The sequence below is a fragment of the Ambystoma mexicanum genome, chromosome 4p (genome assembly GCF_040938575.1).
Source record: "Ambystoma mexicanum isolate Mex_15411 chromosome 4p, UKY_AmexF1_1, whole genome shotgun sequence".
NCBI lineage: Eukaryota > Metazoa > Chordata > Amphibia > Caudata > Ambystomatidae > Ambystoma > Ambystoma mexicanum.
Genome location: NC_090927.1, coordinates 256,227,389 through 256,248,905, shown reverse-complemented (window position 1 = coordinate 256,248,905; position 21,517 = coordinate 256,227,389). Strand labels below are relative to the sequence as shown.

At 47.1% G+C, this 21,517-nt stretch overlaps 1 protein-coding gene across 5 annotated transcripts in view; it reads right to left on the bottom strand.

The window, feature by feature from the left end:
* Positions 1–21,517, bottom strand: part of MMUT (methylmalonyl-CoA mutase) — a 641,762-nt gene that overhangs the window by 226,288 nt on the left and 393,957 nt on the right. For all 5 annotated transcript variants that reach the window (XM_069605779.1, XM_069605780.1, XM_069605782.1 and 2 more), the window contains one exon: positions 467–582. In XM_069605779.1, the coding sequence (XP_069461880.1) occupies positions 467–582 (116 nt within the window). The remainder of the gene's footprint in view (positions 1–466; positions 583–21,517) is intronic.

The following is a 21,517-nucleotide window of genomic DNA, read 5'->3' as shown; positions in this document are numbered from 1 at the left end:
AGCACCTGGGGACCCACAAAATACTGGCCAAGAAACTACATGTGCCCTCCTATAGCTCTATTCAGCCTCTGCTTACACTATCCGCTTACATTTCAGTTCATAAAATGGACACGCACAAACCAACTAAGCCACTCACCCCCTACTGTTTAAAATGCCTCTCATCGGACAGCAAACAGAACACTGTTCCTCTACAACCAACTTCATTTTCACAGCCCATGACCAATGCATCCTAACAGGGTGGGCCCACAAGATCTCCCTTCTGGACTCAAACAGCTTGATGCTCTTAGCACAAAACACCTAGAAACCAACACACAAGGAGCAGAGGGCACCTCTGGCCCCACGCATCCTGAATAACTAAACACCAGCCCCTCATCCAGCGTGGGCAGAGAGCCTGGCGAGTGTGCAAATGGCAGTGGTGTGCGGTATAAATCATCATACGATATATATTGATAAGGATATAAAGTACCTTGCACGCGCTGCCTCAACTGCAAGTCCCAGGATATTCCCTTTTCCCGTAGAGGCAGATTCAGTAATAGCATCTAAGCACTGCTGAGCTGCAATATTATCGCGGCTGGCCTTCACCTGCAAAGAAAAATTAAAAAGAAATGTAAAAGTAATGACAAATCTTAAATAAACTTCACCACATTTTGCATAGTTACCTTTTAGGACCCTCCTTACATTAGTGGCGACACGACATTTGGACAACCCATCCCTTACCCTGTATTTCAGCCCCTTCACACAAGATGGTTACCTGAAATCGACGAAACATCAATGTGGTCGAGAAGGATCGGACGAAGCTCATTTTAAGCATCTTGACGCGAGGAACAAAACTCAAAGGCTCGAAAAACACATTTTAAGGCCCTATGATGCAGTTTCCAAGATATGTGCACCGCAATGCACTGCGCCAGGGTGAGGCGACAGTTGGGGAGAGGGCGCACAGTAGGTCCGAGTAAGCTGCAGCAGGCCAACTCTCGCCTCCCCTCTATGTCTGCTCCAGGGTATGCCAGCCAGCCACATGCGCCCATTCTCAGTGCAGTTCAATAACTGATGTGTTATCATGTCTGTCTACAGAACACTGTGTGGAGTATGGGTACTTTTTGCTAGTTCTTAACTATGGAAAAGTACAGTGTGCTTTTTAAATTATCAAAAACAAAACGTTCAATCTTGCTGAAAAGAAACTGTTATTAGGCTTATATTATCGTGCTAGCTTTCTGCACCAAATATATATACTTTTCTCAATGAGAGAATAACTGAAACTGGACCGTTATTTATAGAAAATAGCAGTCCGATCACATTTTACTGTGGGTAAAAAGGTAAATGTAAGCCAGTTGAAGACATGAACAAAGAAAGCATCTTTCTGTATTTGGCATTCATTATTAGTGTATATTATTGTTTTAAAGGGGGAAATGCAAGCCTTTTAAAAACTGAAAAGTAAAAAACATGGTTTTCTCTGATGCAAATATTCAATTGCATTTCAGGTAAAAAGATACATTTTAATTAACGTATTTCAGGGCTCCAGTTAGGAATTTGAGGAAAGAGTATTTGCTATTTTGGGCCAAAAGGCATATTTTCAAGAAAGTGAAATAAATATTTTAAGAACAGTTGTAACTGAAAAAACTGTTTTACCATGCAGGCCCATCACATCAGACAACACTATAGTTGAGGTCCTCTATGAGGAAGGTGGCGGTGTGTGTCACTACTCTAAACCCGAGCAGTGCAGGCGGTATAAAGTGGCATATGACAATGCATTACTTACCGTAAAAGCATTTCTGATGGTTGTATCTGCTTAGATTCACATGCTGTGCATAGGTCCGACATCCAGTGGTCACTGCGGAGTATTGCATTTTGTTTTTCGTAGTCGAAAAGGGGACAGGGTTGGGTCTGATCCCCCTTCCTGTAGCCATCTTGGAGCAACCCATCTCCAGCCGAAAGGCAAAAAGAGACTCCTCTGGGAACACCAATCAGGAAGAAATCGCATCATCCCAGCAACACCAGGGACAATATCAGAGACCAACCACTGATGGACTAGGTAATCAGTTGGGAAGAGCATGTGTCATACCTTCTGAACTTCCTAGGGGAGTCCAGCCAGGAGCTTCCCAGTAAATGGAGAAAAAGTGAAGGGTGAAAACCAGCCACCAACCAACCTGTTTGCCTTTCTTCCTGTTGCTCCTGCAAGTACGCCAAGATTCCTAATTACTGTACTGTCTCTCCACAAACTGCTTCACACCTACAATCCATTAATTCCTGCTGCGCCTCCTACTCGCCTCTCCATACACTCAAATCACACTACAACTTCCTCCTTTACTATCCCCATTACAAAACTCACAACTCGAAACTCCCACTACTCCATCTCTCTTCCACCTCCTTCCAACAAACAAAGCAGACAAGCCAACCATACCTCCTCTAAAACCCATCCACCTCGCCTAACTTCCTCTGAGACTCACTCTTCCTTACCTCATCAACTGATCATTGTACGCTGGAATGTTCCGTCTGTATGCAAAAAAACATCCTTTATCACGGACTTCTTTCACTCCAGCTCTCCTCCCCTAGACCACCTTGCCATCTCTGAAACCTGGAGTTCTCCATCTGACACTGCCACTCTGGTGGCCCAACACGACCAAAAACTATCCTTCATTCACTCTCCTCGACTGACAGGCGGAGGTGGAAGCGCCTGACACCTACTCTCTTTCCGCCTCAATAATCTCCAATGTCACGTCCTCTCCTACCACATTTGAATTCACCATCTCTACTATTGCTTTGCTCTGCCTCACTGGGTTCACATTATCTCCATCTAACACCCCCTCCTGGTCCCACTGGAACAATTATTTGATGATCTTGGGCAACTCCTTGATTCCTTTTCCACTAAACATCACTTCATTCTTTTAGGTGACATTAGACTTCCCTCTCTAACCACTTGTCAGAAATCTGAACTTCAGTCCCTTAGTGACCACGCTCTCTACTCAATCCATAACCTACCCACCCATAGAGGAGGTAACTCTTTGGAGCTCATATTCATCTCCACCTCGCTCTAAGCCACAAATACTATTATCACACCCTTCCATAGCTGATCACTCGATAGTTTCCACCACCATCTCCTTTCCACCCTCTGATCTTTCCTCATCACTTGCTTCACCTATTACTAAAATTCAATGTAAATCTGCAGCGATTTCGCCTCTCTCTCCGACCTACAGTTCTCATTCTCCTCCTTCCCACCTGATACCTCTACCAACAATGCCTTCTCCAGCTTCAATCCCTACTATAGGACTTAGTCTCCTCTCAATTCCAACTGCTTACTTTCAACCCTAAGTCTGAGCATCCTCAACCATGGGTCATCCCATTCATACAGACTCTTTCCACACAGTCACGCCTCGGCTGCTGCGCAAATGGAGGTGTACCCACTCATGAGGACCTCTGCCTTGAACTCTCTCAAGTCCACTCTTGATGGAGCGAAAAGGGAATTCTACCTAACCCTCATCGACTCTCACTCCAACCATCCTTGCCACCTAAAGGGCACGGTAAACTAACTCCTTGCTCCTCCTAAGTCTATGATTATCAACTGCACTCTCACAGCTAATGACCAAGCTAAATACTGTAATTTTGCTGCAAAGATTTCTAAAATTAGAGACTCTCTCCTGACCTTCCTCACACACCCTCCGCCTACTCTACCATCATACTGTGCCTGTTTAGTCCCACTGATTAAATGCAACCCTACTGATGAAGGCTAACCCCTCTTGTGCCCCACCAGACCCTCTTGCTCCACAGCTAGTCAAATGTATTCCCCTTTAGTGGCCTCTCACCTCGCTGAACTCATCAACCTGTCCTTTGACTCTGCTTGCTTGCTTGCCCTCTGGTTTTCAAAACAGACAGTCATCCCTCTCCTAAAAAAGCAAGGGGCTGACCCGAATCTACCAGTTAAAATTTGCCCTGTGTCTCTTCCGCACTACTCTAAAGTGCTCGAAAGGGTTGTGTTCAATACTAATTTCTCAGACATCCACAACCTTCGAGACCCCCTGCAAGTAGATTTCCGCTCCCGTCACTACACGGAAACTTCTCTCAAGAATGTTTACAACTTCATTTCCTAAGTTAAGCACTCCAACCTATATATCCTCATTCTCTTTGACACTGTCGATCACTCCGATTTCCTTAATACTTTCTTTATTCTTGGGATTCGTGATTGCACCCTTCCCTGGATTGAATCCTACCTGGAATCTTGCCAATTCACGGTCTCCTGGAGCATCAACACCTCAACTCACTCCTAACTGTTGGTGCTCCTCAAGGGTCTGTCTTGGGTTTGCTCTTCTCTACACCTCTCCTCTTAGGGAACTAATCTCATCCTTTGGGTTCTCGTACCGACAACCACATCTTTTTCACTTTTCCTTAACCCTCCTCTGATCTCTATCATCATTTTCCAACTGTCTCTATGTCATTACATATTGGATGGCTTCTCACTCTCCAATGTTAAACTACCAAAACAGGAGGTACTCTTTTCTTCCCTGCCAAATGCTCTCCCTCATCTCTTCCTCTGCCTATCCAGTTCCCACCCGACACTCCCCTACTCTTCTTCAGCTAGAAACCTGATCTATGGTCCTCTATGGTCCTTCTCACAACCTCTCTACTTTCATCTCCAAATCGAACACCAGCTCAACCTCAAAAATATGAAGAAAATCAGGGACCTCCTTTCGTTTCAACACCACCAAGCAGCTCTTAACCACTCCTGTGTTCTCTAAACTGGACAACTGTGCCAACATTCTCTTTGGTCTTAATTAAGCTTTCTGTCCTCTCAACAAGATCTCTCTTCTTCACACCTACTTCCTCGTACCATCACCAGGCAGGATGGCTGACTATGCAAAACAGGGCCAGATTTAAATGCATTCTCCTGGTTCACAAATCTATCCACGGTAAGGGACTGAATCCATTCTCCTCTATTTAACTCTGCTTTCCCTCCTCGACTACCCATGTGGCTCCTCGCCCTGTCTGTGCATCCTCTTGCTTCCACTCTCTTCTTGCTCCACTTGCATGGATTTCTCTTCCCCAGGACATCCAAGAAAAAGTCCACACGGATTGGTTTGAAACCAAACTTAAAGCCTACCTCATCACCTCCCAGTTACCCTCTTAACCTACCCCGCATCAGTCTGCTAGCTAACATTCTTCCTTCATCTCTAACCGGCCTCTGTCCCTCACTTTCTCTGCCTCCACTCTAGCAGTTCCCAGTCAGTGAAGGAATCCCTATAGGTGCCAGCCAAGTTCCATGGACTGGGAGTGCAACAGAAGGGCACATCTTGTCCTGGATCTCCTGAATTGAGATTCCCCAGCAGCCACAGAACCAAGGCAGTAACCCCTAGCTCTGCTCTACATCTCATAACCGCCCCAAAGCCTGCTTATGTTATGTTACTCAGATTTATAACACGCACGTACACCCAAATGCATCTTGGCGCGAGGTTAGTCACAGTAGTACAACATCAATCTAGGGGACTAAGGAAAGAGCAGAGTTTTTAACAAGCGATAGAAGTGCAGGTGGTTCATGGTCAGCCTCAAAGTTAAAGGGAGACATTCCATAACGTACTAGTGGCCACCGAAAAGGCACAAACGCCCACTCTCTGAAGACAAAATCGGGGTACAACAACCTGACAGGAATATGAGTGAATTTATCCCACAAGAAATCGGCACTAGCCTGGTATTATGCCCAGTGAACAAGACAGAGATTTAAAGACTATTCTTTGTTTCACCAGGTGCCAGTATAAAGAACGTAGGACTGGGCTAATGTGAGAACCATAAGGGGTGGCTGTGGCTGGCCGAGCAGCCAGGTTCTGCAGCAGTTGCAGACGATGGATTAGGCCTGATGGCTGGGCCAGGTAGAGAGCATTACAATAGTTCAGCCTCCTAGAAATAAGAGAAGCCACAACTGGAGGGCGAAGAGACGGAGGAAGAAAGGGCAGAATCCATCGAAGGACACTCAGTAAGAAATGGCCAGTCTGGCACACTGCACTCACCTCTAACGCCATGGACAGAGAGGCAGAGATGGACCAAGATTTTTTAACTACCGTCACTGGAATAGGAAAGTCACAAGGATGGCCAGAAAGCCGAGTGTTAGGGAGAATTCTCTGTTTAGGCTGAATTTCCTAACCTAGTGAGTCCCCCAGCAGCTTTGCTGGATTTCTGGAGTTTGTTTTTTTCTCCTGCCAAGAGTGAGACTCTTTTCCTCACACTCTTGGACATGATTTGAGGGGTTCCTTTGACTGTTAATGTGTTTTATGGGCTATGGGGTCTTTCACTCCATAGGGTCTCATGTGTTTTTACTATATGTGTTACACAGCACCCTCAGTGCAGTGACACAGGGGTGTCATAGTGGCACCCTACCATAGACTCCATACCCTGGGACTGACTACTGTCTCCCAGGGCATGTGAAGTCACCATTGGCGTTTGTGTTTGCCTCTGAAACTCCACCCAAAGGTCGAGCCCTTTGTTCCACTTTTGGCAGGCTTCTCCACAGAAGCCTCCAAAAGTGGTGCCACTCTGTCTGGGTACCACAGGGGGTGTGGGAGGGGGTTTAGGCACCTTGGACTAAGTTGCCTTGCCAACCCAAGTCGCACTCTTGCGTGATTGGCCCAAGTGGTGAGCCGCCCCGCTCACCACTTAGCATGGTTGATTGACAGCTAGGCTGAATGAATGGGGGTTTCTTGCATAAAAGCAGGGCTTTTGGGACTGGAACTTCAGAAGTCGCACACAGGACCTGAAAATCCGAAGAGGGAGAAGCTGAGCTGACCTGCAACGACGACACCACCGGTGGAGCCCTGCTGAACCGTCTCACCACTTCCCGACGACAGAGGAGATCTTCTTGCCGGAGAGTCTCCTCCCCTTGAGCTGGTGGGGACAACCAGTTTGCTTTCTTTTTCGCCTACCAGGACGTCTAGTGACGAATTGCCCATGCCAAGCACCCCGGCAACCGGATAGCCACTTACCACTGAACCGCGAATAAAAGGACCGCTCCTTTTAATCGAGAACTCGGCGGCTGGTTTCTTCCCTGGCAGTGCAACAACCTTCTGCTTTCCTCCCCGACGAGATCTTCTCTTCCCCCGGACAAAGCACCGACTTGCACCCGCTGCCAGGAACAACTGCCCCCGCTGGAGCGTTCTCACCATTTCAAGGTACTGTGTCCGCCTGTCCTCCCTTTCTATAGATTGCTACAAGGTGACAGTAAATCCTTAACCTTCTAGACTGGGCTGGTCTCTTGACCATCTAACTGGTCCCTTTCTTTTGGTCCAACTTCTTTCTGAACCTTTGAGACTTTTGTGCACTTTTCAACCGTGTGACCTTGGACACAGTTCGTTCTGATCCTCTTAAAGTGGATCCGGCTTTCTTCACGGTTTTATTCTGCCTTCCTCTCTTGCTGTATTCTTCTGAAAGGGTTGGGATCCGTTTCAATTTATGCTCTGCCTTTCTCTCCCTTTTAAACCGAATTATTAGAGTGCCATCTGCGTTAAGCGCTCACTGCTGTCTGAAAATAAGTGGTTCTTTACTTAAGACTTGTCTAATATTCTTTTAAGGGAGTGTATATACTTTAGTGACTGTGTTTTTGAACTTGCTTGATATTAGTGCCAGTGTGTTTTTATAGATGTGTTTTTAAATAAATAATTAGATATCTTTTACACCAAAGCTCTGGTCAGTGTTTTCTTGTTTTACTGTGTTTATCTGCCCTATTGTGTATGCTCTGTATACTGCCTAACTCTTCTTGAGAGAGGTCTGACTGCTCAGCCACAGCTACCAGGTAAATCTGGGTGGTGCAGACTGCTACCAATTGGGTTTACTGCTAACTCCTGTGGTCTTAAACTTTTTGCAGTGGTCTCTAAGGGAACTGCACAGGTTTCTGCCTAACACCGAGGACCAAGAACAGGATTCGGAGGAGGCACCCACCACTAGGACATCAGTCTTGTCCCCTTTGAATTTGAGCCAATTGGCGCCCATCCACTCCCCCACAGCCGCCAGGCAGTCACATAGACAGGACGACACCAGTCACACAGACGGGACGACACATCCTCCCTGTCCCAAACTACAGCCCAGGATCTGCGTGTTGTCCGCGTAGGAGTAGCACCTGAAGCCGTGAGAGCGGATGAGGTCAACCAAAGGCTGCACATAGATGCTAAACAACATCGGGTACAAGGCAGAGCCCAGTGGGGCACCACAGGAAAGAGCATAGATAGAAGAGAGAAAAGGAGGTAAAGATACTAATTGGCCCGAGTTTCTTTCCTGGACTCATCAGGACTTCATCTTCCCACTACCACATCCCCCTTCCCTCCTCCTTAACTCGCCTGTGTATAGTATCTTGTTTCTACTTCCTGTCACTTATTCTTGTACAATTTTGCTTTACGATCCTCATCTCTCCTTCTGCGACACTGTTCCCTTGTTCTCGCGTTACTGACTTGAATAGGGATAGTGTGAGTTCTGTCCACTGTAACATATCCTCCCCATGATCTTGTTTTTGCTCGTTAATCGCCTGTTTCTATACTCTCGTCTCTGCCACCCCTCCACAGACACGCCTGTCCCGGTTTTCCAATTCATGGCTATACAGCACTTGGCCAACACATATGCCAAGTGCTTCAATTTCCCCAGTGCTTTCCTATTCTTACTCCTCAGGTAGAGTCCCAGTATGCAGGCCAACAGGGATTGGACATCCATTTCGATCTCCCCCTTTAGACAGTTTATGGGCAATGTCTCCCAGAACTTCCTTATAATTGCACATTCCCAAAATATATGTAGCATTCCCACATTTGCCATATTACATTTGGGACAACTCAGTCTACCTGCACCCTTAAATCTTGCTATTATCCTTGGGGTTAAGTAGGCTCTCTGTGTGACATACAATTGAAGCGGTTGTAGTCTTGCATTCCTGGAAATCCTATTGTGATAATTAGTTACCTTACACCATTCCTTGTCCATGAAAGTCTTTCAGGTTCTACGCCACACTTGCAAGCCAAGTTTCACCACGTGCAAGTATTCCTGTGGTTCTGGTGGGGTTGCGCACAATAAGTCTTAAGCGTAGGTGTTTTATTGCTGTCTGTAGTAGTGTTGTATCCATTGTAGGATCATCAACTAGCTAGCTTACCATGTACTGTATCTGGCATTCCAGGGAGTATAGCTCAAGTTTATGAATTCTCAGCCCTCCTCTATCTAGGGTCTTTGGAGAGTACTCAGTGCCACTCTGTGCTTACCGCCTTGCCATAAGAAATTCCTACACTCTGTCTAGTTCTCTTTATGAACAGTTGTTTGGGGATGTTGTAGGGGATATTCCCAAAGTAGTGCAGCATCCTAGGCAGCGCCACCAACTTTAATAACGCTGCTCCCCCCAACTACTGACAATGGCAACTTACTGCAGAATTTCAAGTTCACTAAATCTTCCAGTGCCTTAAGTGTATTGTGCGCGTGTTCCCGCTTTGGGGTATAATTGTCCAGTCCCAGGTATTGGAAGGTATCCGTCGCCAATGGGAGTGATAATGTCGGTAGTTCTGCTCTACTTTTCTCAGCAAGCTTGGCTAGCGGGAATAAACTGGATTTACTTCTGTTGATCGAGTTTCCCGACAACCCACTGAAGTTATCCAGTACGTCTAATATGCGTTGCAGGTTCGTCCCTGGGTTTTGGAAATACAATAGCATTTCGTCCGAATACATGGACAATACATGCCACAAACCATTTATTCTGATTCCTGCTCCTTGGTATTATTTCCTTAGGAATGCCGCTATTGGTTCCATTGCTATGATATAAAGCATCAGGGACAGCCCTTAGCAGTTTGACAGCTTTTTAGATCTAGGGATAAGACAATATACAGCTGAACCTACCCATCAGTTGGCCGGTATCCTGGACCTTGTCTTTTCAGCCATTCCACGTGTTGTGGTCTATTCTGTTATGCCATTCATCTGGACAGACCATTTTTAGTCTCTTTTATGGTTCCTCTAATGAGTTGCTTGTTACCTCCTGCTAAGCGCTCTATTTTCAGGAGAAATTGGTGCAATGTGAATATATCTCTGGTTGTATCTATTATGGCAAATTGCTGTGCAGATAGCCCTGTTGACTTACCTACTTTGTATCTTTCTTTGTTGCAAGCTGCAGACCAATTCGCACCATTAGAGCCTGCAAAGGTTTGCGGTTGTCCTTCCCAACCATGGTTCTCTGATGAACTTAAACGTAGGGTTCGTCAGGCTGAGCGCAAATGGCGCTTGTCGTCTAATTCAACTGACAAAGCTTTATTTTGTTCCCTATCCCGAAAGAACAAGTTACTTCTTACCTGGTAACGTTCTTTCGAATGGATGTTCCTCCAACGTATTCCTCATCTTAGATGTATTCCATCCAGCTTTGCTGCTCTTCGGCGCCCTCTGCCGAAAACATTTCCGATGTCGTCGTGTCGATGGTCCCTCGAAGGCCTCCGTCGAGGGTGACGTTATCGGGTGTATATGTAGCACGCGTGGCGCCCGTTGGCCTCAGTTCTGTTTTTCCCCTCTTTTGTATCTGTGATCTTGTACTGTTTTCTTTATATTGTGCCGGCAGACAGGTATCAGCCTTGCGAGATCTGAAATGGCAATAACCCGGAAAAATCTACAGAGGGTTAGGTTGGGAGGGCGATGAGGAATACGTTGGAGGAACATCCAATCTAAAGAACGTTACCAGGTAAGAGGTAACTTGTTCTTCGAGTGGATTGTGTCCTCCAACGTATACCTCATCTTAGATAGGCTCCCAAAGCAGTATTTTGCATGGTTCCTCTGGAGGAGGGGTCAGATTTTTTTACATTTTTTAATTTTTTTTTATGCCTTTAGATGGCAGAATAAAGCACTGCTTTTCCAAAAGTTAACTCCCTAGACTGGGATCATCCAGGTTATAGAATTTTGAGAAGGTGTGAAGCAAAGACCAAGTTGCTGCTTCGCAAATGGACCTTATAGGGCCACCTCTTTGAAGGGCCGTGGAAGAGGCTATGCCTCTGGTGGAATGAGCTCTTAACCCTTCTGGTGGTTTTTTTTGTGCTAGTCTGTAGCATTCTGAAATGCGAAGCACGATCCAGCGTGAAATTGTTTGTTTTGTTACTGATTGACCCAGTTTTCTTCCAGTGTAGCCTATAAACAACTGGTTGTCCACTCTAAGTCTAGAAAGCCTAGAGATGTAAAAGCTTAAAGCTCTTTTAGGGTCCAGTCTGTGTATTCTTTCTTCCTCCTTAGAAGGATGAGGTGGAGGATAGAATGAGGGAAAAACCATGTTCTGATTCAAATGAAAATCAGATATTACCTTCGGTAAAAATGATGGTTTAACCCTCAACACAACTCTGTCCTTATGGAACACTATCTTCTGGGGTGACCCAGAAGATAGTGCCTGCAATTCGCTCACTCTTCTTGCTGATGTTAGAGCAACTTAAAGGCTGTTTTCCATGTTAATAATCTTAATGGACACGTGTGCATAGGCTCAAAAGGGGCACACATTAAGAATTTTAATACCAAATTTAGATGCCAAATCGGTACTTGAAAAGGGTGGAGGAGGAAACACATTAGTGAGACCTTTTATGAATTGTTTTATCAAAGGAATTTTGAAGTAGGAGCATTCTTCGAATGAGCGCTTGAAGATGGAAAGCGCCGCAAGGTAACCTTTTATTGTTCCGATATTCAGACCTCGATGTGCTAGGGTCAGAAGGAAAGATAATACTTCCGGAATAGAACACAGAAAAGGATCGACATTCTTTTCTCAGCACCAGTTGCAAAACTTTTTCCAACGGCAACGGTATAGAGACTTTGTTGCTGGCCTTCTTGCCGAAAGCAACACCTCCAGAACGTCATCTGGAAGGTTCCAATCCCTGTATCTCAGCCTTTCAGATACCAAGCATGAAGGTTGAGCGTTTTGACCTCTGTATGGAGAACCTGACCTTCCATTTCCATTCTACCTCGGTATACCGGAATACCTACTGAAGAAGCTACAAAGGATCCAAAACACAGCAGCCAGACTACTCCTCAAACTATCCAGAAGAGACCACATCACCCCGGCCCTAAAAACACTACACTGGCTCCCAGTAAAACAGCGCATCATCTTCAAAACAATGTGCATAACGCACAGGGCAATCAGCGGACAAGGAGCAGAATTCCTACAAAAGAAAATAACAATCTACAAGCCAACGAGACCGCTCAGGTCAACCAATGAAATCCGACTGGAACAAAAACCTTACATCAAGAAGAAACTCGGAGGAACCGCTTTCTACCACCTAGCCGCGAAAACCTGGAACAGCATCCCAAAAATAATAAGGAACACCAAAGATCACCTCAAATTCAGAAAATTACTAAAAACCTGGCTCTTCAAAACCAGAGACTAAAACCGAAACAACAATAAGACAAATGACTCAACAAAAAGGACCTTGACACAGGGGTCCACCTGCGAGACCCAGGGAGACGGAGGCAACGACTCCAGCCAACCCTCACCATCCCCCATCACCCGTACAGCCACAACTAGGTACCACGAGCTGTGGAACGGACAAGACACAACTAATCACCACACAAACGGAAGTATGGACACTAGCAGCTGCGCTAGTCATGTGGGGGGGTGAGGAGCATGCAAAGTTATTAAGGGAGCGGGCGGAGGGGACAGCTAAATCCTCAAACGGCCTCGAATGGAGAAAAAAAAAAAAAAACGAGCACGTACCTCCTGAGGCACAGGGTGTACAAGCATCCCGTCGTGTAAGATTACACGAGCCCAACCGGCTCAATCCAGGATAGAGATGCCAACTAACCAATACCACTAACAACTTCCTTCTCTGCATACACCTCTCAAACTCCAAACCAAACAACCACAAACCTCCAGCACAGCAAACCGCACGAACTTCACTACACTGCAACAACAAAACAAAAACACACATAGACTCGCACATCAGCACACGACGACTACCGGCCGCATACACCCCAGGCCCAGCCGACGGAACCACCGGGCTGAGGCTGCCAACAGCACATCACTGCAATCTTGCACTTTTCCAGCCTCCACCCACTAACCCACCCCTCCCTCCCTCTTTCAGAGCCGCCAGAGCGCCAGGGGACCACTCCGGTGGTGATAGTGCGCGGTACAAATGACCTTTAACATTAACATTAACATTAACATTTGAGAGAGAAGGTTCTCTCTCTGAGGAAGACGTACTGGAGGACAGATGGATATGTCTAGAAGGTCCGGGTACCACGTTCTCCTGGCCCAATCCGGGGCAATTAGGATCATGCGGCTCCGAAACCTTCTCAGCCTCCTGATAACCTGAGGAATGACAGGAATCGGAGAGAACGCGTACAATAGTGGGAAATTCCCCTCCACCACGAACGCGTCCCCCAGGGCTCCTCTCGGGGGAAATTCCCTTGAGCAATAACTTTAGCATTTTCGGTTGATTCCGGTTGCCAACAGGTCTACTTGAGGGGTTCCCCAAAGGGCGAAGATCTCTTGAATGACTTCCTGAGCCAGTTCCCATTCGTGGGGTACCGTGCTCTGCCTGCTCAGAGCATCTGCCGTCATATTCTCTTCCCCGGCTAGATGAATTGCCGTTAAAGAGATTCCCTCCTGAATCGCCCAATACCAGAGCTGCATTGCCTCTCTGCACAGGGGTAGTGACCCCACGCCTCCTCTTTTGTTTAGGTAGTGCATGGCCACTGTGTTGTCTGTCATTATCAGAACATTCTTTCCCCTGACAGATGGCAGGAAGGCCTTCAGTGCTAGTCTGATTGCCCTCAGCTCTAAAAGGTTGATATGTAGTTTGGACTCCGATGGAGACCAACGACCGTCGATTGTCAAATCGTTGGCATGAGCTCCCCACCCCAGGAGTGAGGCATCCGTCACTACTGTGATCTCCGGCCATGGTTGCCAAAAGGGTTCTCCTTTTAGAATCTTCTCTGTACAGGTCCACCATAAAAGGTCTTGTCTGACCTTGCTCGGAATCTGAAGAAGATCTTTCATTTGACCCGAGAACTGGGACCACTGAGTCTTTAGGGCCCATTGAAGGGATCTCATCCTCAAGCGTACCTCTGGCACCAGAAAAACGCAGGATGCCATGAGGCCGAGCAACCTTAAAAAGTCGTAAGCCTGGAGATTTTGGGCATTTTGGAAACCATCTGAAGAATGTCAAGCTCTTTCCCAAGGACGGGTCTAATACAGCTCCTATGTACTGAAGCTGTTGGGAAGGTGTCATCTGTGACTTCTTGAAATTGAGGGAGAAGCCCAGTTTGTGGAGGAAGTGGCAGGTGACTTTCATATGATCCAGTGCTTGCTCGGCAGAGCGCGCTCTGATCAACCAATCGTCCAGGTAGGGGTACATGAATCCCCCCCTCTCCTGAGGTGCGCTGCCACCACTACCATTAACTTGGTGAAGACCCTGGGGGCAGAGGTCAACCCGAATGGCAGGACTCGAAACTGATAGTGTGAGTCACCAACTACGAACCTCGGGTATTTTCTGTGTTTGAGATGAATCGGCACATGAAAATAAGCATCCTGGTGGTCCAATGACACCAACCAGTCCTGGAGTTGAAGGGCCTGAAGGATCTGAGAAAAGGTAACCATCTTGAACTTGTACTTCCTGAGGAACTTGTTCAAGTTTCTTAAATCCAAGATGGGTCTCAGTCCTCCGTCCTTTTTGGGGGATCAAAAAATATAGGGAGTACCAACCCTTGTTCCTCTCCGCTGCAGGTACTGGTTCTATAGCAGCTTTCTCCAGCAGGGTTAGTACTTCCTGCTGTAGGAGCGGGTTTGAAAGTTTCGACGGGTGTCTCCCTGGTGGATTGCTTTGAGGTTGCTTTAGAAAAGCAAGGCAATAGCCTTGGGCTATATTTCTAGAGCCCAAACATCTGAAGTAATGGCTCGCCATTCTTGCAGATGCTGCGACAGCCTGCCTCCTACAGGTGTTTTGTGGTGCAAGTCCTCAAAGTGGTTTTGTGGCGGATGTTGCAGCTGATGATGGCAAAAAGGCTGCAGCTGGCTTAGCACGTTTTCCTCGTCCACCACGAGTGGCATTTCTTTGGCCCCTTTGACTGGCCATTTCTCTCGTCTTCCCGTACGAGGTGTAATAACGATAGTATTGTCCACTCCACGATTGCCCTTGCGCACGAAAAGGCTGAGGTTGCCTAATAGCAGCTCTTAAGGATTTTGCCGCTGCTTTTGAGGTCTGCAACCTCTCAAGGCTCTCGTCAGCCTTGTTGCCAAAAAAGGTGAGACCCGTCAAAAGGCATGTTCAGGAGGCGGTTTTGTACGTCCGGTGCAAAACCCGACTTCCGTAACCACGCAAACCTGCGCATTACCGTGCTAGTGCGCCCATGGACCTGCTTACACTATCCAAAGTGTCCAATCCAGATTGAAGGGATTCCTGCATGGCCTCCTTTGCATCTCTAACGATGGCTAGGAAACCTTCCCTTTCTTCCCCTTCGGGTATGTGCTCTGCCGCCATTGCAATGCACTCCCTCAGAGTGTACGAAAATGTTGTCAAGGCACATGTGGAGTTGGCAGATTTTAATGCCATGCTCCCGGCTGAAAATACCTTCCGTGCCCAACCATCCACACGCTTATCGTCCCTGTCTGGAGGGATAGACGGGTACGCAAGTTTGTTGGAAGCTGTGGCTGCCTGTATGACCAAACTCTTGGGAGTTGGATGTTTTGACAGACAGCCAGGGTCGCTACTGGCTGGGCGGTATTTTGATGCGAGGGATTTATTTACCAGAGGAATAGAATCCGGAGTTTCCCAATTCTTGGCCACCGTGTTTTGTAAGGCTACATGAAAAGGTATTACTGGGTCTTCAGTGGGACCATGGTCCAATATGTCTGTTAAATCGTCCTGGACGAATTGGGCTGGTGGTCTAGCCCATCCCAAGTAATCTACCACCTTGGTCATTAACTGACGGTAAGATGGACTGGCATGCTCTCCTGGATCTGGTCTACCAAAGTCATTCTCAGGAGAGGTGTCAAGGCCACTTGCATTGTGCAAACACCAAATCCCTCATTCTGCTTTCCTCTGAAACCAAGCATTCTGGGACATTTGGGATGCCATACTCCAATCCAAAAGGTACATTTTCCTCCTCGGATCTCTCCTGTTCCTCAAAAACTGAGGTCAAGGATTTGAAAAACTCCTTTCTAGGGAGAGGCTTGAAAACCTCTGGGAGAGGAGGAGGAAGAGCTCTGAAGGAATTACATGTTGAACTTTTTCCTTCTCTTTTTCTGGCTGCCCTGGCTTGGTTGGAGCCTTTGGCGCCGAGGGTTTCGGCGTCGACGTCGATAAAGGCGTCGACGGCATCAATGACATCGTGGTCGTTGACAGGGTCTGCTTCGAGGCGGCCTTGGACAGTTTCTCCTTTGAGGTGTGAAAAGTCCCGGACGGCATCGGTGACCTCGAGCGTTTTTCGCTCGGCGTCCTGGAAGGTTCCCTATCCTTCCTTTTACGATCACCCAGGCTCGAGGGCGCGCGAGTGTCGGAGCGATGACGCTCCCGGCCGGCTTCTGAAGAAGGCGCGGACCGAGGCTTCGCTTTCTCAAACACCTCCATCATTTTGACCCTAAATGCTTCCCACTCTTCGGAAGACAAATGTTTTGTGGGGCATTTCATTTTCGAAGACTCGTCTGACGACGAGGTGGAGGGGGATCTATGGCATTGTTTCTTCGACGAAGACGAGCAATGAGAATCGCTTCGAGATCTGGATCTATGCCTTTCGTGTCGAGGAGATTTTTCCCCATGGGGTCTCGACTCGGCGCTAGAGGCTTTCCGATCCTTCCGACCTACCTGTAGCTTTCCTCTCCTTTCTCGCAAGGCCTGTCCCGTCATCGCCTGACACTTCGAACAGGCCTCCATGTTGTGGCCTTCCTCGAGACACCACAAACATTTGCGGTGCGGGTCCGTGATCGACATTTTTGAGCCGCACGACTTGCATTTCTTAAAACCCGATCTCGGGGTCGTGGTCGGCGTCGATGACGAGGACATAATTACTTCTCGTAATATTATATTTCCTGACAGAACTCGAGGCGCGCCGAATGTCTGAAGCAACGTACTGTGGAAAAACGGAACTGAGGCCAACGGGCGCCGCGCATGCTACTTATACACCCGGTGACGTCACCCTCGACCAAGGCCTTCGAGGGACCATCGACATCGACGCACGGCGCCCTCTGCCGAAAAAATTTCTGAAGAACAGCAAAGCTGGATGGAATACATCTAAAATGAGGAATACGTTGGAGGACACAATCCAATCGAAATATAATCTACTGATTAAGACTAACAGTTGTTTTTCATAAACAGTATAGTAGCTGCTCTCCATCAATCTAGGGAACTCTTTTCGGTGGTAAAATCTTTTTCTTCTACCACACGTTTTCTCCCCACTGACGTGCAATCCCAGTCTCACTGCGATGCACTGGCAGACTTTTTTCACCCAAAAATCACTAAAATCCTTGATATCGAATCCTCACAGTCTGGGACACTGGTTATTGATATCCGTTCACCAGCTATGGTGAGCTGGGATACTTTTCCGGTGTTCACTGATGAGACTGTCCTGTCTGCCATCTTACGTATTAAATCGTCAAGGATTTTTGCCCAGGATTATTCCTCTGGTGACCCAGGAAGTGAACCTCTCTTGCAGTCGTGGGTTCATCCCGGCTGAACTAAAACAAGCCACTGTAGTTCATTTACTCACAACCATCCTTAGATGCCTCTATTTTGTCCAACTTCCGCCCCATTCTTTACTTCCATTTTTCCATTAAGCTTCTTGAAGCTCTGATTTCTCCTCTCCTTTTTTCCATTCTGCAAATTATTGACCCTTTTCAGTCTGGTTTTCGTCCGGGAAGGGGGACAGAGCGTTTTAGTCTCCGTTATGGATGACCTCGTCAGGTTGGTTATAGTGGGAGAGTGGGGGCCTGGATTTTACTCAACCTGTCAGCGGCTTTTGATACCGTAGACCACCCCCTCCTCCTTTCTCCGCTGGCGGCATTAGGAATGTCTGGTCTTGTGTTTGCCTGGTTCTCCTCCTTTCCGACTGGTCGTAACCAGTCTGTTTCTCTGCCTCCTTTTCGGTCTTCAGTTCACTCCTTGTTCTGCAGGGTTCCAGAGGGTTCCGCCTTGTCCCTGATGTTATTTAACATCTATATTTGTTCCCCAATTCCTCTTATCTGCTCCGATCTGCTCATCCGCTACCACGGCTTTAGGTGCTATTCTTATGCGGATGACACGCAAATCCTAGTCCGTTTAGATCTTGACCGGGACAGTGTGTTGTCCCGCTTGTATGACTGCCATTTGGCCATGGGATTGGTTGGGCACCAGCTGGCTCAAGTTAAATAGGAATACGGAGGTCCTGGTGGTGGGTTCTTCGGCCACGTTCTACTCCTGTCTTCCTCTTATTGGCCAGCTCCTTTGGGTGCTCTTCCCATCCCGGTGACAGTGGTGAAGAACTTGGGGGTCTACCTGTCTGCGTCACTTTCTATGGCAGCTCAGGTTAGCGCAGTATGCCAATCTGGTTATTTTCTGTTGTAGGTTCTTTGTAAAATCTTACCCTTTCTTTTTGCCCGACTGCGCCCGCCGGTGGTGGCAGCATTGGTTTCGAACAGGATTGATTACAATGCTCTTTTTCTGGCCCAGCTGGCTGGCTTGATCCGCCGTCTGCAATTGCTTCAGAACTAAGCCGCTCCAGTTGCTACTGCGATGCCCTATGGCACACGTATTCGTCCGCTATTGCACCATCTCCACTGGCTCCCAGTACAGCAGCGGATCATGTTTAAAACTTTGTGCATAGATCACCGGGCGGTTAATCAGATTGGACCAGAATTCCTTCAAGATAAGTTTCAGCCATACATCCCCAATCTGATTCTTCGCTCTAGTAGCGACCGATTGGTGGTGGTTCCCAAGTTTCGCCTTCCGAAAGTGGGTGGCAGGGCATTCTCTGTAGTGTCGTCCAACCTATGGAATAGACTTCCTTTTAAGCATAAATCCACCATGAACCACCTAACGTTCTGTCGCCTACTTAAGGCTATTCTTTACCGATGATTTTCTTTCTCCATTTCTCTTGTGGTATTGCTGTGTACTTCCCTGCACCAATGTGCCTTCGGGCGTACGTGCGCGTTATAACTGCAGCCTTGTCTGGTGCCCTTTTGTAACTCCCCTTTGCCAGCAACTATGCCGCCCATTCTGACCCTGGCCATAGGTTTAGTGTAAATCAGTTTTACCCATTGCATATATTTGGGCCCAAAGCCAAATCTCTGCATGGTCGCATAAAGCCAATCCCAATGGACAATCAAATGCTTTCCTTGCGTCTAGCGAAGCTACCGCTCTGTGCTCGTCCCAGTCTTTTGTGCTGCTAATAGAGTGATGTAACCTTCCTAAATTCCAGGAAATATTTCTCCCTGGCACATATCCGATTTGGTCAGGATGTATTAGCTCAGTTATTACTCTAAGCCTATTCGCTAGCATTTATTATCCTGATTCAGTTGAGACAGGGGCCTGTATGAGCCACAGTCAATGGTATTTTTATTGGGCTTGCGCAGGGGAATTGTTTTGGACTGAGTGTATTCGCGTTTTCCTGCTATCGCTCTTGTATAACCATGCCAGGTGTTTGTCCAGTTTATACCCTTCTCAGTGCGTTTTCTCTAGATATTTCGCATAGCTATATCTGCCCAGTCTGTCCCATTGTGTTCTGCACTTGTGTCTCAATTTTATTTCTTCCTCCAACATATCTATGCCTACACTATCCTTTTTCTCAACTTCTGCTAATTCTTGTTCTATTCTGTGTAATTCTGGAGGGGATGGCTTTGTGTACCCCTCCTGCTTTAGCGATCACCTTTCCCCTGCTCACAACTTTGAATGATTCCCATACCATGCCTACTGTTTTAACACTGCCCTCATTAATAATAATAAATTCCTGTGTCTTTCTGTGTCTTTCTGCATATGTTCCCCTAAATGCTGTGTCTAATGTCCCACTTCGAAGTCTCCAGGTCAGAATTACTGGTCTAGGTGCAGTTATAACCTACGTAAACTTAATGGGGCATGATCTGACAATACTCTCACTTTGTATTCTGCCTATCCAAATGCCCTCATTTGTTACACCCCTTTAAAGAGGTAATCTAATGTAGTGTAGAGTTTATGTGAAGGGGAGTGGTGAGAGTAGTCCCTCTCTAATGGGTGGAGTGTCCTCCATATATCTACCAGATTGAAGGAATGCAAGGAGAGTATTCAAAACTTTTGCAGGCAGTGCATACCTTCGGAACTTGTCGCCTGACCTGTCCAGCACAGGGTTTAGTGTACAATTAAAGTCCCCACCACATAACAGGACTCTGTTTCTGTAAGGACCTAATCTTGCATATAGTGATCAGAAAAATGTCGGTGCATAAGTGTTCACTATACATATTTCCCTATTTTCCAGAGTACCGTGGATCAGTACCATCCTGCCTTCGTCGTCAGATTTAGTATGTAGCATTTTCAGTGGGACAGTCTGGGTTACCCAAATGAGCACCCCCCTTGCATATGTGGATCCCTGCTACTAGCCCTCCCTATTTCTGGACTAGCTTGTCTGGTCTTAGTAAGGTAGATGTGTTTCTTGTAATAGGGCACTACCCATCTTGTTCCTGCATAGCTATGTAATTATTCTGTGCTTCTTCACATAGTTATTAAGGCCTTGAATGTTCCAGGTCATTACCATGATACTACCCGCCATTACATGCCTGTATGGTAATCCTCTGCTGGTGCATCCCTCACCAGATTTCCACTATTCGTGATTATGTCTCCACGTGTGACCGGTCTTAATACTACTATATCAGGCTTTCTCCCAATCCCAGTTAACAACTTCCCTCCCACCCCCTTACCCAACTGTCTCCTCCCAACTTTAACCGCCCAGCTATATAAAGCATGCTCCGACTAGCCCGCTCCGCTCCCTCTCTTCCTAGTCAACCGACCAGGTGTTCCGTGCCCAACAAATGGGGAAGTTAGAGTGAAACTCTGTCCGGTGCCAGCCCTGCTCTGAAGACTGTCCGCACAACCTGCATACCTGCTCCATGGCCGCCATTTAGTAACAGCCTCTATTATTCTAGTCTCGGGTTTGATCTCTGCATCGGTTTAGTTTGTTACCTTTACTGTCAGGCTCTTCACATGTTCTGTTATTTGAGGAGCTCCTCTCCTGCGAGCGAGCTCCTCTCCTGTGAGCCATCTCTTCATCAGGCATAGTTCCTTACTATTCTCGTGCTTTGCTCAGTCTCTCTCTAGTGTTGCCACTTTCGCGATAACCATCCAACCTTGCGCTTATTGAAAAACAACGCTTGTCCGTTATGTAGCATCTTCAGCCTGGCCGGGTAAATTAACATTTACTTCATCCCTGCCTTTCTCAGTCTCTCTGGTTGGAATAAATTGGGCCCTCCGTTTTACTCACCAGGAAGGTGTAATCCGGATATATTGCTAGCTTGGTCGAGGCCCTTTGTATAGATCCCCCATCCTCGAGAATGCCAATATCTTCACTCTGTCCTTGTAGTTTAGTATTTTGACAATGATGGGCCTCCCTGTGTGAGATTGCCAGGACCCAGTTC